Source organism: Giraffa tippelskirchi, chromosome 13 (assembly GCF_054371585.1).
Source record: "Giraffa tippelskirchi isolate mGirTip1 chromosome 13, T2T-mGirTip1v1.2.pri, whole genome shotgun sequence".
In the NCBI taxonomy this organism is placed as follows: domain Eukaryota; kingdom Metazoa; phylum Chordata; class Mammalia; order Artiodactyla; family Giraffidae; genus Giraffa; species Giraffa tippelskirchi.
In genome coordinates this window covers 114,896,129-114,911,078 of record NC_137287.1, presented here as the reverse complement: position 1 = coordinate 114,911,078, position 14,950 = coordinate 114,896,129, and the positions used below count along the sequence as shown (strand labels likewise).

At 40.8% G+C, this 14,950-nt stretch overlaps 1 protein-coding gene across 4 annotated transcripts in view; it reads right to left on the bottom strand.

Moving 5' to 3' along the window:
• STK4 (serine/threonine kinase 4) overlaps nt 1–14,950 on the bottom strand; it is a 93,404-nt gene that overhangs the window by 62,180 nt on the left and 16,274 nt on the right. For all 4 annotated transcript variants that reach the window (XR_014073163.1, XM_081557095.1, XM_081557093.1 and 1 more), the window contains exons 5-9: nt 13,462–13,626; nt 10,318–10,485; nt 7,149–7,286; nt 3,561–3,689; nt 2,476–2,662 (exon numbers count right to left, since the gene is read on the bottom strand). Coding sequence is in view for 3 of the 4 variants with exons in the window: in XM_081557095.1 (XP_081413221.1) it covers nt 2,476–2,662; nt 3,561–3,689; nt 7,149–7,286; nt 10,318–10,485; nt 13,462–13,626 (787 nt within the window). In the remaining variant the exon portion in view is untranslated. The remainder of the gene's footprint in view (nt 1–2,475; nt 2,663–3,560; nt 3,690–7,148; nt 7,287–10,317; nt 10,486–13,461; nt 13,627–14,950) is intronic.

Here is a 14,950-nt window from a genome sequence, read left to right as displayed (position 1 = left end):
AATATCCATTTTTAACGCCATAAACAACAGTACAAGGACTAAGAAGAAAAACAAAGATTCTTCAGGCAATGCAGAATTCAAAGTCCTATTAATAATTTACAGGATACACTATGATATCAGCAGTATTTCTGGTGGCATTTTTTTCCTCTGAGAATAACTCTAGAAAATAATTTGGAAAATAAATACAATTGAAAGTACCTATTTATAATCCCTTTACCTACTTTTAATATTTGGTTGATTTTTTTCTAGCCTTTTGACTGGTTTTTTTTTTTTCCAGTCTTTTTTTTTCTATGCACATATTAGCATGTTAATTTATCTTTTTACTTTTATAAAGCTGGAATATTAATTTGCCTAGATCTTCAATTATTTTCTTGGGCCAAATTCCTAGAAATGGAATTTATTGGGTCAAAGGTTTGCATTTTTTAAACTCTTGATACACACTACATTCCAGAAAGTCAGAGCAATTTACACATCCATCGGCAATGTGAGTATTCTTTCACCATCTGTAGAATTCTGACCCAAAGTCAAACACAGATGATGAGCCTGGGCCCCAAACTAGAAAAAAGAAAACAAGAAAACCTTTTCCCTTCAGAAACAAAGGGCTGATTATAAATACACAGACCTGGAAGGTGAAGATTCGAGGGGGCTGCCTGAGAACCACAGCCCTGGAACAGTCTGTTCCAGCTGCAATAAACCAGCTGCGGTTCCCCCGAACTCACTGCCGTTTGGACTCTGTGGACCCGGCTTCCTCTGCTGGCATACCTCTACCCACCCTACTCACTGCCAACCTCCCTGCCTTTTCCCTCCAGGAATTGGTCAGTAATCCCCAGCCTAAATTAAATACTCTTCCACTCTGCTTCGCCAACACCCTCAGATTACCTCTGCTTTAAAGCCCATTTTGTACGCTGAAGTATAATTAAATGGTCTGTCCCCCAGACTAGACAACGACTTCTTTCAGGGCACAGACTGTTTCTTCCTTCTCTGCTGTATCCTCAGCATCTAGCAAAGTACCTGGGATACAGTAGTAGGCACTGAAGAGAAGTTTACTGAATGAACTAATCAGTCACAAAGCAGCAGGTCTAAAGCACTGGTCAGAGAACTTTTTCTGTCTGTAAAAGATCAGACAGTAAACATTTCAGGCTTTGGGGGCCACCTGGTCTCATTCACAACTGCTCAGCTCTGTCTTTGTAGCGCAGAAGTGGTCATGGACAATAAGCAAAAGGACGGACATGGTTGTGTTCCAAGGAAACTTAACTGCCGAAGCCAGGTGGCAGGCCGGATTTGGCCTGTGGACCATAGTTTGCCAAATAACCCCTGATTTAGAAGTTTAAAACTTAAAGTTTTAAAAGATGAAGTAAAAAAAAAAAAAATGATGAAAAGACCATAGATATTTAATGCTTTAAACCTACAGAGTTTAAGCTACACTGTATGTTTAGAACTCAACTCAATTATTACCACTTTGTACTCCCAAATTCCTCTCCTCTGTGACTTGGTCTGTGATGCAGAGAGAAAGGGAAAAAGAAAAGAACTCAAAGGAGAGGGGAGGCTGGCCCCCTTTGATGGGAACTGAGCACAGGTATGAGGCCTCAGGCACAGGCCGAATAAAAAGGATCAGCAGCGTTAGAGACGTGTTTAAACTAGAAGTGATTGATGGGACTCTTCAATCTGTACACTCATCCTTAAGATATTGACTGAGATTCATAAACCTGATTTAGACACACAGACTAAAGATCACGAAAACAGACTGAAGATAATCCGTATGGTAAATAGCTCAGAGTTTCGCTACACTCTGAACTGTGCATCACAACGATGTAGATGTATGCGCTACTCTAGAAGTAAAATGTGTAACAACAATATACAAAGGAGAAGAGGGAGAAGCAAAAGAAGAGATACAAATGACCAAGAACTACACAAAAGTATGCTCCAAAGCATTAGTCAATAGGGAAATGTTAATTAAAACCACTATGAAATACCACAACACACCGGCCAGATTGTCTACATTGACAAAGACCACCCACTCCAAGTGCTGGACCAGATGTAGAACCACTGGAACCACTGATTTGGGCAATACGAACAGTCACCTAATCACTTACATCAACAATGAACACTATGAATTAAAAATAAAATAAACAACCACTTTGGTAGGAAAAAAGAAAAAACAAGTGTATGTGCTTGCCTCTGCAGATCAAGGAAAAGAAGAAAAAAAAAAAAAGTGATGACATTCAACAAGAGAATGGCTGTTTAGGTCCGAAAGTCAATCCTCACTGCTGCTGTTTTCCTGCCTCTGACTGCAGATGCCAGCTTCCTCCCTCCTCGAACCCTCCACTGCTGCCCCAAGGCTCCACCGCTCTCGCTCCTTAGATTAAACAACAGAGGGGAGCCTCAAGACTGAGTCCATGTGGACCGCGAGAATCTGCTTTCTCTGGAACGCACCAGGTCTGCCTGTGAAGTTAGTCTGTTTAATCAGAGCCTTACTTTTCATCGTGCCTTCCCCTTCCTCGTCCTCTGTGTTGATCACCATGGTGCCCAGCTGGGACGGCAACGTGTCATCGTGCTCGATCATCGTATTGGCCCCGTCACTCATGCTGCTGGCTGCTCGGACGGTGCCCGTCTCATCCCCTGCTGCTCGGACCATCGTGCCAGAATCTAGCTCATCCTCCTCCTGGAAAAGGAGGAAATCCCAAATGAGGGCTAATTTGATTAAAAAGATTTGAGTTTTCTGAATTACTCTTACTCATCTTGCTGCAAACATTTCTGGATTTGAGGCTTAATCGTAGAATTAAGAACACTCTTTCAATTCAAGTGTAGTTGGTATACTGTATTATATATGTTGTTGTTGTTTAGTCGCTGAGTTGTGTCTGACTCTTTTGCAATCCCATGGACTATAGCCCGCCAGGCTCCTCTGTCCATGGGATTTCCTGGGCAAGAATACTGGAGTGGGTTGCCTTCTCCAGAGGATCTTCCTGACCAAAGGATCAAACCCAAGTCTCCTGCATTGGCAGGTGGATTCTTTAGCACTGAGTCACCATTATATATGTTACAGGTATACAGTATATTGATTCACAATTTCTAAAAGCTATTCTCCATGAGAACACTCCTAGTCAACCAAAGAAGAGCATACATTTATCCATATGAGAGCCGCGTATCTAACCTGTATATTTTTTTAACACTGCTCTAAGGAGCTAAGGTACACACCTTTGGAATCTCAGGGTTGTGAGAGAGACTATCAGTGTAAAGTCTACATAGCTAGTATGGATACTAGATGCCCCAAAAGGGCACAGAAATACCCAGTCTCACACCTGAACATTCTCTTTCCTGAATAAAAAGTTAAACTGAAGAAAAGATATGGAGGCAAAAGAATAAAATGTGGAAGTGTCTCAGGAAGCACTGGGAGAAGAACGAACACATCCAGCAAGCCCTGGTCCACGACAGGACACGGTGGGGCAAGGAGCGCCTCCAGCTCCAGGCGGATCCCACAACTCTGACTTGTCTTCCCTGGCTGGCAATCACAAAATGACAAGCATTAACGCCCAAGGCCCACCGCAACGCCTGCCACTCACCGAGTTTTCTTCCTCATCCTGGTCCACCTCCCGCTGCTGGGCCTCCTGGCGTTTCAGCTTCACGTCCATGGCTTCATTAATCAAGTCCCGAAGTATGGACACTCCTTTGGCACTCTTGACAAAGGGGTGCTTCGACAAGAAAGTTGAAGATGGCTTATGAGGCACTGGTGCCAAAATACTAGCCAGCACAGAGGAGGCCCTTGACAGTCTTTGCTGAATCAACCAGTGAATCTAATCGTTCTCTTTATGCTTTGGACAACAGCCAACCCTAACTCACACTCTCACCTGATTTGAAGAATGACTCATTTGAAAAGACCCTGATGCTGGGAAAGACTGGAGGCAGGAAGAGAAGGGGAAAACAGTGGATGAGATGGTCAGATGGCATCACCAACTCGATGGACATGAGTTTGAGTAGGCTCCGGGAGTTGATGATGAACAGGGAAGCCTGGCGTGCTACAGTCCATGCGGTCACAAAGAGTCGGACACAACTGAGCGACTGAACTGAACTCACTCACTTTATAACTTTGAGCGGGTACGTTCCGTTTTGCCCATGTGTTTTTTGGCTTGGCTGGAATGTTTCCTCCATTTCTAGCAACTCTAGAGAGTCTCAACAGGCTGGCATCACCCCCCTAGAGGAAGCTCTGTAAATGTGTAGGGACCTTACGGTTAAAATGTTTAAAGAACACAAGCTACATGGGACACAGGATAGGGAGCAGGGACACAAGCAATCTTGTTTAAAATGCAGAAGAGTCCTGCACAAAAACAAACCGTAGCCGATTCTCCACACCGTTCGAATGTCTCAGAGTACACACACACTTTGATACATGTACACTGACAAATTTTTTCAAGGGATAAGCATAGTTTGGTTAATTTGGGAGGTGATTTTGGAGAGGGGGGCATAGTGGAATAAAGACACTGTTTAGAAATCACTGAATAGGTTACTCATCCTGCTTATTCTTTCTATTCAATGTCCTATAGCATTTCCAACTATGTATTTGGGTAAAAAGGATTTGGCGGCTTCTCAAGTGGCTCAGTGGTAAAGAATCTGCCTGCCAGTGCAGAAAATTCAGGTTCGATCCCTGGGTTGGGAAGATCCCTTGGAGGAGGAAATGGCATCTCACTCCAGTTTTCTTGCCTGGAAAATCCCATGGACAGAGGAGCCTAGCAGACTACAGTCCATGAGGTTGCAAAGAGCTGGACACAACTGAATGACTGAGCATGTATGCATATGCAAAAAGATTTTAGTGCCAAAAGTTAGTTACTGCAGAAATAGTAAAACTAGTCACAAATATGTAACAGATGTAAGTCCAAGTATTATGCATCTGCAAAGGCACTTGAAACACCGTGATATTGTTGACTTTCCTCAATAGAAAAAAGGACTTAAAACTTGGGATTTTTTTTTTTCTGTACCATGTGGCTTGTGGGATCTTAGTTCCCCAACCAGGGATTGAACCCAAGCCCTTGGCAGTGAAAGAGCAGAGTCTTAACCAGTGAACCGCTAGGGAAGTCCTTTTTTTAAAATTTTTTTTTTACTGAAGTATACAGTTAATTTACAACATTGTACCAATCTCTGATGTACAGCAAAGTGACTAAATTATACACATATAGACATTCTTTTTTTATATTCTTTTCCATTATGGTTTATCAGAGAATACTGAATATAGTTCCCTGTGCTATACAGTAGGACCTTGTTGATCATCCATCCTAGGCTTAAAGTTTTTAATATTAATACCATCTTACAATTTTGTTGTTTGCCTTTGTAACACAATAAAAAAATTTATGCTGTGAAAGTTACACAGGAAAATTCTTTTCTGGAGGGGTGGGGGTAGCTGTTGTTTTCCAAACTTGTTCTAACATTGTCCCCAGTGTTTATCTGCAATCCATTCTCTGTTTCCCACCACCCATCAGAAGATATGGGCTCCAAGGTCTTTGCAAGAACTCTAGAAGTGAACAGGATGCCTCAACGTGTGGTGGGATTGAAATATGGGAGATATCTTTTCTACAAAACTGTATCAGTACCTCATCCAGGCAGGAAAAGAATTTGCCACTACTTAGAAAAAGGACCCAGCTCATCTGCAAGAGTAACTATTTCCTTGTTCTCTCCACTGGGCAAGTCCATAAGATCATTTCTCCCCTCTTATCACATACAAATCAGTCTGCTTTGTTATTACTTAACATAAGATTTCTGTTCGTATCCACCCACTCATTTTCCTACGTTTCTTGAATGGAACGGTTTCTGTTCTTCTTACTGCTCTTAAATTGAAACTCATTCGTGATGTTAGGTACAGGTGTCTGATTACTTCATTACATTTCTAAGTTGAAAAGCTGGAGCATTTCTATATTGACACATATATTACTTTATTATAAATAATTACCCTTATATTTCTCCATCATATCACAGATATTACACTGCTTCTTTTTAAATTATGGGCACAAGTAGATTTTAGTATCTATGAGGTTCATTCCAAAAAGATAATAAGTATTAAAAAATTTGTATTGGTAAGGGAGCAATGGATCTGACATGATTGAAAAATCACTGGCCTAGCTCAATAATAATAGATATATGTCAAATTCATAATATATTATCTTTAATATGTGAAAATGTTATTCAAAGTCACACATATTGTATCATTTAATCTTCACAACCAACTTACGGGGCAGGTACTTGATCTCTACTGTATAGACAAAAAATCTAAACAGAGAGGTTATGTTACTTGCCCAAGGTCACAGAGCAAGCAAACAGGCAGCCAAGATTCAAACCTGGGCAGTCAGGCTCCAGAATCCAAGCTCTTAAATATTAAGCAAGAAAGTGTGAAAGTGTTAGTCGCTCAGTTGTGTCTGACTTTTTGAGACTCCATGGACTGTAGCCCACCAGGCTCCTCCGTCCATGGAATTTTCCAGGCAAGACTACTGGAGTGGGTTGCCATTCCCTTCTTCAGGGGATCTTCTTGACCCAGGAATTAAACCCCGGTCTCCCTCACTGCAGGCAGATTCTTTACTGTCTGAGCCGACGAAGCATACTGCCCGCCAAATTCCATCCATCCTTCAAGGCCCAAGGTCAGAAGTTACCTCCTCCAGGAAAGCAGTCCTGGCATCACCAGTTCAAAATGGTGGACCTACCACTGATCCCAGTTCTTTGCCAGAACTGGGTATGGAACTCCTGCTTTGGAATCAGAAAGACTCAGATCCTAAGCCTGGCTTTGCTGTTTACCAACCAAGTGGCTCTAAATGAGCTAACCTTTCAAATCTCTGTTTTCTCATCTATAAAAGTAAAATAACACTCTTCTGTCACAGAGTGTATGTAAATGGCACAACATGTAAATTATCTAGCACACAGCAGGTGTTCAATGAAGGCCAATTCCTGTTCTCTAATCCTATGCAGCCTTGTATTTTCTTGCATGATTGTCCTGTTCAGTGATTTAACATTCTTTTCTATGCCTCTTCCAAGCAGCTACATTCAAACCTCACAGGAGGCAAGGAATATCTTACAGCTCTTCACCATCTCCATGTGGGTGGGTCAACAGCATCTTGGATGGATAACCCGTGAATGAAACAGAGAAAGAGGCAGCATCCCAGGGTGAGTCATACCTGGAGGAGTTGAGTGGCTGTGGCTCTCTGCTCAGGGCTCTTGACTAGACACTGCTTCACAAAATCCATGAAGCTATCTGACCACAGTTCCGGCTTTCGGAATGTGGGGGGTGGGTTGGTAGGAATCATGAAGATGGCCTGGTTGGAAAGGAAAAAAAAAAAAATTTGGCAAAATAAAAGTGATACTCCAATAAAAATATGACTAGACATAAGTTCAAAGTTTGATAAAATGATTTTCTTCTTCTCCTTGATAAGCCCATCCTAATTACAATGAAAATCTAAGTATCTCAAAGTAGGAAGTATGACCATTAGAGTAGGAGTCCCCAAGAACCAGGCTGCACAGCAGGAGGTGAGCAGTGGGCAGATGAGCGAGGCTTCATCTGGATTTACAGCTGCTCTCCATCGCTCACGTTACCACCTGAGCTCCACATCTTGTCAGAACAGCAGCAACATGATAAATGTAATGTGCTTGAAACCAACACCCACCCCAACCAGAGTGTGGAAAAATCACCTTCCATGAAACCAGTCCCTGGTGCCAAAAACGTTGGGAATCGCTGCATTTGAGAATCTGATATAGCTCTCCTGCTCCCTCCTCCTCTCTCTTTTCTCTCTCCCCACTCTTGCATATCTATTCTTGTCCCCTAAACAATAAACAGTCAAACCTAAAGGAAATCAGTCCTGAATATTCATTGGAAGGACTGATGCTGAAGCTGAAGCTCCAACACTTTGGCCACCTGATGCGCAAAACTTGACTTATTGGAAAAGATCCTGACACTGGGAAAGATTGAAGGCAGGAGGAGAAGGGGACAACAGAGGATGAGATGGTTGGATGGCATCACCCACTTGATGGGACATGAGTTTGAGCAAGCTCCAGGAGTTGGTGATGGACAGGTAAGGCTGGTGTGGTATAGCCCATGGGGTCTCAACGAGTCGGACAGGACTGAGAGACCAAATTGAGCTGAAACAATATCCAGCAAGCTTTGTTCGTTTTTTGCTGACCATGTTGCCTTTCAAAGTGAAAAGGCGAGCTCTAAGAGCATCGATATCCTGAACGTGACCTCAGCCCCAGAGCTGTCCCAGGTCCCTCCTTCCTGAAAGTTACCCCACCACTGGATGCAAGCGGTGATTGCGAGGAGGTCATAAAACCAAAAGTCCCCCCAAATCATAAGGGAGTCATCAACCTCCAAGCCACGCCAACTCTACATACCTGAAAATTAAAAACTGGCCCACTACACTGCATTGAAATTCTACGATTTCACAAAAGAAAACTACAGGAGATATTGCAAGTTCCATTCCAGACTACTGCAGTAAAGTGAGTATCACAATCAGCAAGTCACATGAACTGTTCTGGTTTCCCAGTGCATGACAGTTAGGCTTACCCTATTCTGTAGTCTATTAAGTATGCACTAGTATTGTATCTAAAGAAACGATGTATATACCTTAGTTAAAAATTACTTTATTGCTAAAAAATGCTAACTTTCAACTGAGCCTTCAGGGAGTTATTTTGCAATAGTAACATCAAAGATCATTGATCACAGATTACCATAACAAATATAATCATTGTGAAGAGGCCTGAAATATAGTGAGAATTATCAAAATGTCACACAGAGAGATGAAGTGAGCAAATGCTGTTGGAAAAATGGCACTGACAGACTTTCTTGATGCAGTGTTGCCACAAACCTTCAATTTGTAAAAATCCAATACGGCAAAGTGCAATAACATAAGGTACGCTTGTAAAATTATTTATTGCGTTTCCAATAGAAAAGGTACAGATTTTTAAAAAAACAAAACTCTTTGCAGTAGGCAGCTTAAATTATGTTATTTGAATCTAAAAATAAAGCCAGTAAATCTTCCCATCCTTCTCCATTTCTGTCCCCCAAAAAAGAGAGGTGCTTACCTTTGGGCATGTGAATAACTTAAAAAAAAAAAACCGTTAAGTCTATTAACAGAAGGACTGCTTAATCAGAGAAGAGGAGGAGCTGAGTTGGGTGGTATGGGAAAGACTCTGGAGCCTCTGAGGAAGGCAGGAGTCGAGGTCTTATAACAGTGCTGTGATGAGGTGTTCAAAGGGTGGGGCAAGTCAGGAAACTGCTTAATGTAGAAACACTGAAGGAATGTCAATGGAGACAACCTGTGGGCTCTTCACACTCCAGAGCTGGATGGAGGTCAGGGAGCATAGAGCCTCTAGAAATCACACATGCAAATCCCTACCCAGGCCAGGCAGGAAGAAAACAACAAATGAATCAGGCTGGGTGTTAGCGATATGAGTTGAAAAGAATAATCTGCTTTCCTCTTAGGGCTAGTATAAGAAAAACAGAGAAAACACTGCAATACATTATAACTGATATGGGTGAACAGGGAACTGTGGAGGGCAGTGCAAAGCCCATGCCCTGTATAAAGGAGAGGACTGCTTCTCAGCTCCAGTTAATGTTGTTATGTTAAAAGGTGACCACTTGGGGACTTCCCTGGTGGTCCAGTGGTTTAGACTCCATGCTTCCAGTGCAGGGGGTGTGGGTTCGATCCCTGGTTGAGGAACTAAGATCCCACATGCTGTGGAACATGGTCAAAAATTTTTAAATAAATTAAAAAAAATTTTTTTAATATGTGAGTACTTGATTTACTAAAAACATATACACTGCACAAGTCAAACCAATCAAGTCCTGCCAGAGGGATATCAATACTCAACCTCTAGAATGAACAGGGGTGGATTACATTTGACTTAATTAGTGATTACAATGAGTGGAAGTGTATCATCTGAAGTCTAGATTGACACTTATCAATTATTTACAATTAATTCATTTACTGTCTGGTGCCTAACCAAGAAACTCATTTAACTCGGTTTCTCATCATCACCTGGAGAAGGCAATGGCACCCCACTCCAGTACTCTTGCCTGGAAAATCCCATGGACGGAGGAGCCTGGTAGGCTGCAGTCCGTGGGGTCGCTAAGAGTCGGACACGACTGAGCGACTTCGCTTTCACTTTTCCCTTTCATGCACTGGAGAAGGAAATGGCAACCCACTCCAGTATTCTTGCCTGGAGAATCCCAGGGACGGGGGAGCCTGGCAGGCTGCCGTCTATGGGGTTGCACAGAGTTGGACATGACTGAAGCGACTTAGCATCATCACCAGTCACTGACCATCCCACTGGTCTTCTGTCCCATTTCCTTACCCTCATCGGATGAATATCAGCATATGGAGGCTTTCCTTCAGCCATTTCTATGGCTGTTATTCCCAGTGACCAGATGTCTGCTACACAGTTGTACCCAATTTCCTGGATCACCTCTGGAGCCATCCAAAAAGGTGTTCCTATCACTGTATTTCGCTTGGCCATGGTATCCTGAAACAGAAAGGAGAGAGATCAACATTAACCATTGAAACTGTTGAGAAAGAGTCCCTTCTAACAATAGTAATTGTCATGGGCTTGAAATACATATACAAACCATACTCAAACACGATCAAGTAAGCAAGCCACAAAACAAATTCAAATGACATTGAAACATAAAAGATTCTCAATCAATTATTAAAACATAAAAATAACTATCAACCAGTTAATGAAACACTAAAATGAGATTGACAAAAATTAAAAAGATTACTAATAACATACGGATAATAGCATAGAAAAAAATCAGGTATCAAAATACAATGATAAAGGAACATAAGTTGGTACAATGTTTTAGTAGGCAATTCAGTAATATTTATTAACTTTAAATGTCCATATCCTTTGATTGAAATCTATTTCTAGAAATGTATCCTATGTATAAGTATCCCAAGATAGATACACAAGTATTGTAAAAATAATTAATAGAAGGGCTGGAAAAAGGGTCTCTGTCTATTCATTTGTAAAACTATACACTTGAATTCCTAACTTACACTTTCAGCAAAATAAGTTCAAATAGGTTAAAATTTTAAATGTAAAGAACAAAATCCAAAAAGCACTCAAGGAAAGTACAGATGAATAGTTATATAAGGTTGGAGCAGAAAAGGACTTTTAAAACATGACATCATGAAGATGGGAGCATTTTTCAAATTGATTTATGATTCAACATAACCTCAACATAATTCAATTCAATCCCAACCAAAATCTAAATGAAGTCCCACTGTTTATTCTTGTTTTTATTGCTTGTGCGTTTAGTGTCATATCCAAAAAATCATTGCCAAGACCAATGTCAAGGGGCTCTTCCCCTATGTTTTCTTCTAGGAGTTTTGGGGTTTCAGACCTTTCATTTATTTTAATCCATTCTGAGTTAATTTTTGTAAGTGGTGTAAGAAAAAGGTCTAGTTTTACTCTTCTGCATATGAGTATCAGGTTTTCCCAAGAACATTTATTAGAGACCATCTTTTCCTCGTTGAGCACTCTTTGCTCCCTTGTCAAATATTAACTGACTGTATAAGCATGGGTTTATTTCTGGGTTCTTGATTCCAATCCATTGGTCTATGTGTGTATTTTTGTGCCAATACTATACTGTGTTGATCACTTTAGCTTTGTAACATAGTTTGAAATCAAGAAGTATGAAGCCTCCAGCTTTGTTCTTCTGTCTCAGGACTGGTTTGGATATATGGGGCCTTTTCTAGCTCCATATGAATTTCAAGACTGTTATTTCCTATTTCTGTGAAAACCATCAATTACTAAAAACAACTGATACTTTAAATTTATAATATCTTTTACACAGCACCAGAAGAATTTTTCTTTTCAATATGGTTTCCTTATTAAGATTGTAATTTAGATAATACTGTTTGGCATTATTTACTTATGTGTTAACAACAAAATCTTTTGAAGGGCCCACAAATCAACCTCAGATATGCAAATGATACCACCCTTATGGCAGAAAGCGAAGAAGAACTAAAGAGCCTCTTGATGAAAGTGAAAGAGGAGAGTGAAAAAGTTGGCTTAAAGCTCAATATTCAGAAAACTAAGATCATGGCATCCGGTCCCATCACTTCATGGCAAATAGATGGGGAAACAGTGGCTGACTTTTTTTGGGGGGCTCCAAAACTATTGCAGATGGTGACCACAGCCATGAAATTAAAAGACGCTTACTCCTTGGAAAGAAAGTTATGACCAACCTACACAGCATATTAAAAAGCAGAGACATTACTTTGTCAACAAAGGTCCCTCTAGTCAAGGCTATGGTTTTTCCAGTAGTCATGTATGGATGTGAGAGTTGGACTATAAAGAAAGCTGAGCACAGAAGAATTGATGCTTTTGAAGTGTGGTGTTGGAGAAGACTCTTGAGAGTCGCCTGGACTGCAAGGAGATCCAACCAGTCCATCCTAAAGGAGATCAGTCCTGGGTGTTCATTGGAAGGACTGATGTTGAAGCTGAAACTCCAGTATTTTGGCCATCTGATGCGAAGAGCTGACTCATTTGAAAAGCCCCTGATGTTGGGAAAGATTGAAGGCAGGAGAAGGGGACGTCAGAGGATGAGATGGTTAGATGGCATCACTGACTCAATGGACATGAGTTTGGGTAAACTCCGGGAGTTGGTGATGGACAGGGAGGCCTGGCGTGCTGCACTTCATGGGGTTGCAAAGAGTCGGACACGAATGAGTGACTGAACTGACTGACTGACAAATCACGATACGTTGCAAGTTCCTGAGGGTTTTTTTTTTTTAATAACATCAAAGCAATTTTTGATTTAATTGTTTTTCATTTAAATTTTTTAAAAATAAAAAATATACATGATACAGCTCTAAACAAACTATATATGCATATAGTCTTCTACTACCCAAGAAACATGATCTATGACATTGCTGCAAATTTTTGTATACATCTGTCTAGAACTCTATTTTCTACACATATTTCACACATCTTATGTATTTTACAAAATCAGATAATTTTAGACTTCTTGTTTTGAAAGCATAGTGTTTTTCATTGCCATGCACTACTGAGGTAGGAGGGAAATCAAGAGCCTGTATTTTGGAACCAAATGAGGAGAACGCTTTCAGTAAAGCAGCTGCCAACTGCTACCTAGAGGGTGAATGGGATCACATTATGTCTTATTCAAGGAAAGCCGATTAGATTTAATTTTTATTCCTTTTGTAAATATGATGATGTAGCCCAAAAGAATTTAAATGTCTATTCTATCATTTCTTGTTTTAGCTTTTATTTTATTCAAGCTAAACAGAGTTAAACTATGAGACCTGAGCTCCAGGAAAGGATCTAAATAACCTACCAGCTCACTTGTAACCTATTGGCACATTCTTTAATTTTTTAAAACACAATTATATCAAATATTACATTTTTAAATAAATAAAAAGAACAGTTCTCAAGAAAGACCTGAAAGTTACCAACACAAGTAACACTTTCACTTACTGTAAGTTGACCTGCTACCCCAAAATCTGCAAGTTTTGCATGACCTTCTGTATTGAGCAAAATATTTCCAGCTTTGATATCTCGGTGTATTTTTCTCATAAAATGAAGATATTCCAGTCCCTTAAGTGTTGACTGTAATATTGTGGCTATTTCATCTTCTGTTAACTGAAAAAATGAGAAATTAAAATTCTATTAGTTTACACCAGCACATTTGAAAAAGGAGAAAAAATTTCGATCCAAACTCCTCTCCTAGAATACAAATAAGATCTCATTCAATGTGTAAAATAGCATTTGACAGCTTATAGTACCATTGCCATGCTGACCACTCCCAAAGTTATATTTCCAGGCCAGATCTCTCCCCCAAAATCAGATTTATATATCCTCCCACACCACACCTCCAGCTGAATACCTAACAAGCATCATAAGCATAACATGTCAAAATCAAATTCATTATTTTTACCACCACCCTATCCCTTTCCATACCACCCACCTACTCTATTCTTCCCACGGTCTTCTCTCTCTCAGTAAAAGGCAATTTAATTCTTCTAGCTGCTCTGGTCAAAAATCTTGAAGTCATCCTTGGCTCTTCTCTATCTTCAGACTATATGCAATTATATCCTCTGGGTTCACCCTGATTCAAGCCACCATCATACCCTGCCTGAATTAGTCTAATAATCTCCTAATTGATCTCACTGCTTCTGCCTTTAACCTTATATAGTGTATTTTTCCACACAGCAGCCAGAATGAACCTTTTGAAATGTAAGCCAGGGACTTCCCTGGTGGTTCAGTCCATAAGACTCTGCTCTCCCAACGCAGGGAGCCTGGGTTTGATCCCTGGTCAGGGAACTAGATCCCACATGTTGCAACTAAGATTCAGCTCAATATCTGCTCAAAATCACCATGGCTTCCTAAGTCACTCAGAATGAGAGCCAGTCCTCACTAAGGCCTCACCATACCTGGCTCCTAGCTACCTTAATCTTCTACCACGTTCTATCTCGTTCATCCTGTTTCAGCCACGTAGGCTTCCCTGATGTTCCTCAAACACTCTAAACACACTCCCACTGCTGGGCCCTTTTATCTGTTCTCTCTGCCTGCAGTGCCCTTCAACCAGACTTCTGGATGAGATGGTTCCTTACATCACTGTCTCTGCCCAAATGTCACCTCATCAGGAACTTAGAGAGGCTTCACTAGACCCCTCCACTCCTAGATCATTCTTTATCTCCTTATCCCACTTATAGCTTAATGCAACATTATCACCATCTCACATACTATACATAATCTGTGTACCTATTCATGTGACGTCTTCCCTATTAGACATATGAACTCCATTTTAAAATGCCTTTGACTTGCTTACTACTGAATCCCAGCACCAAGAAAGCCTCCTGGCACATAGCAGGTCCTGAAAAAATATCTGTTAAATGATGATAAATAAATGTAAGCTAGAATGCAGGAGACTGACACAGAACACCTGATCAGTCCAGTGTTGACT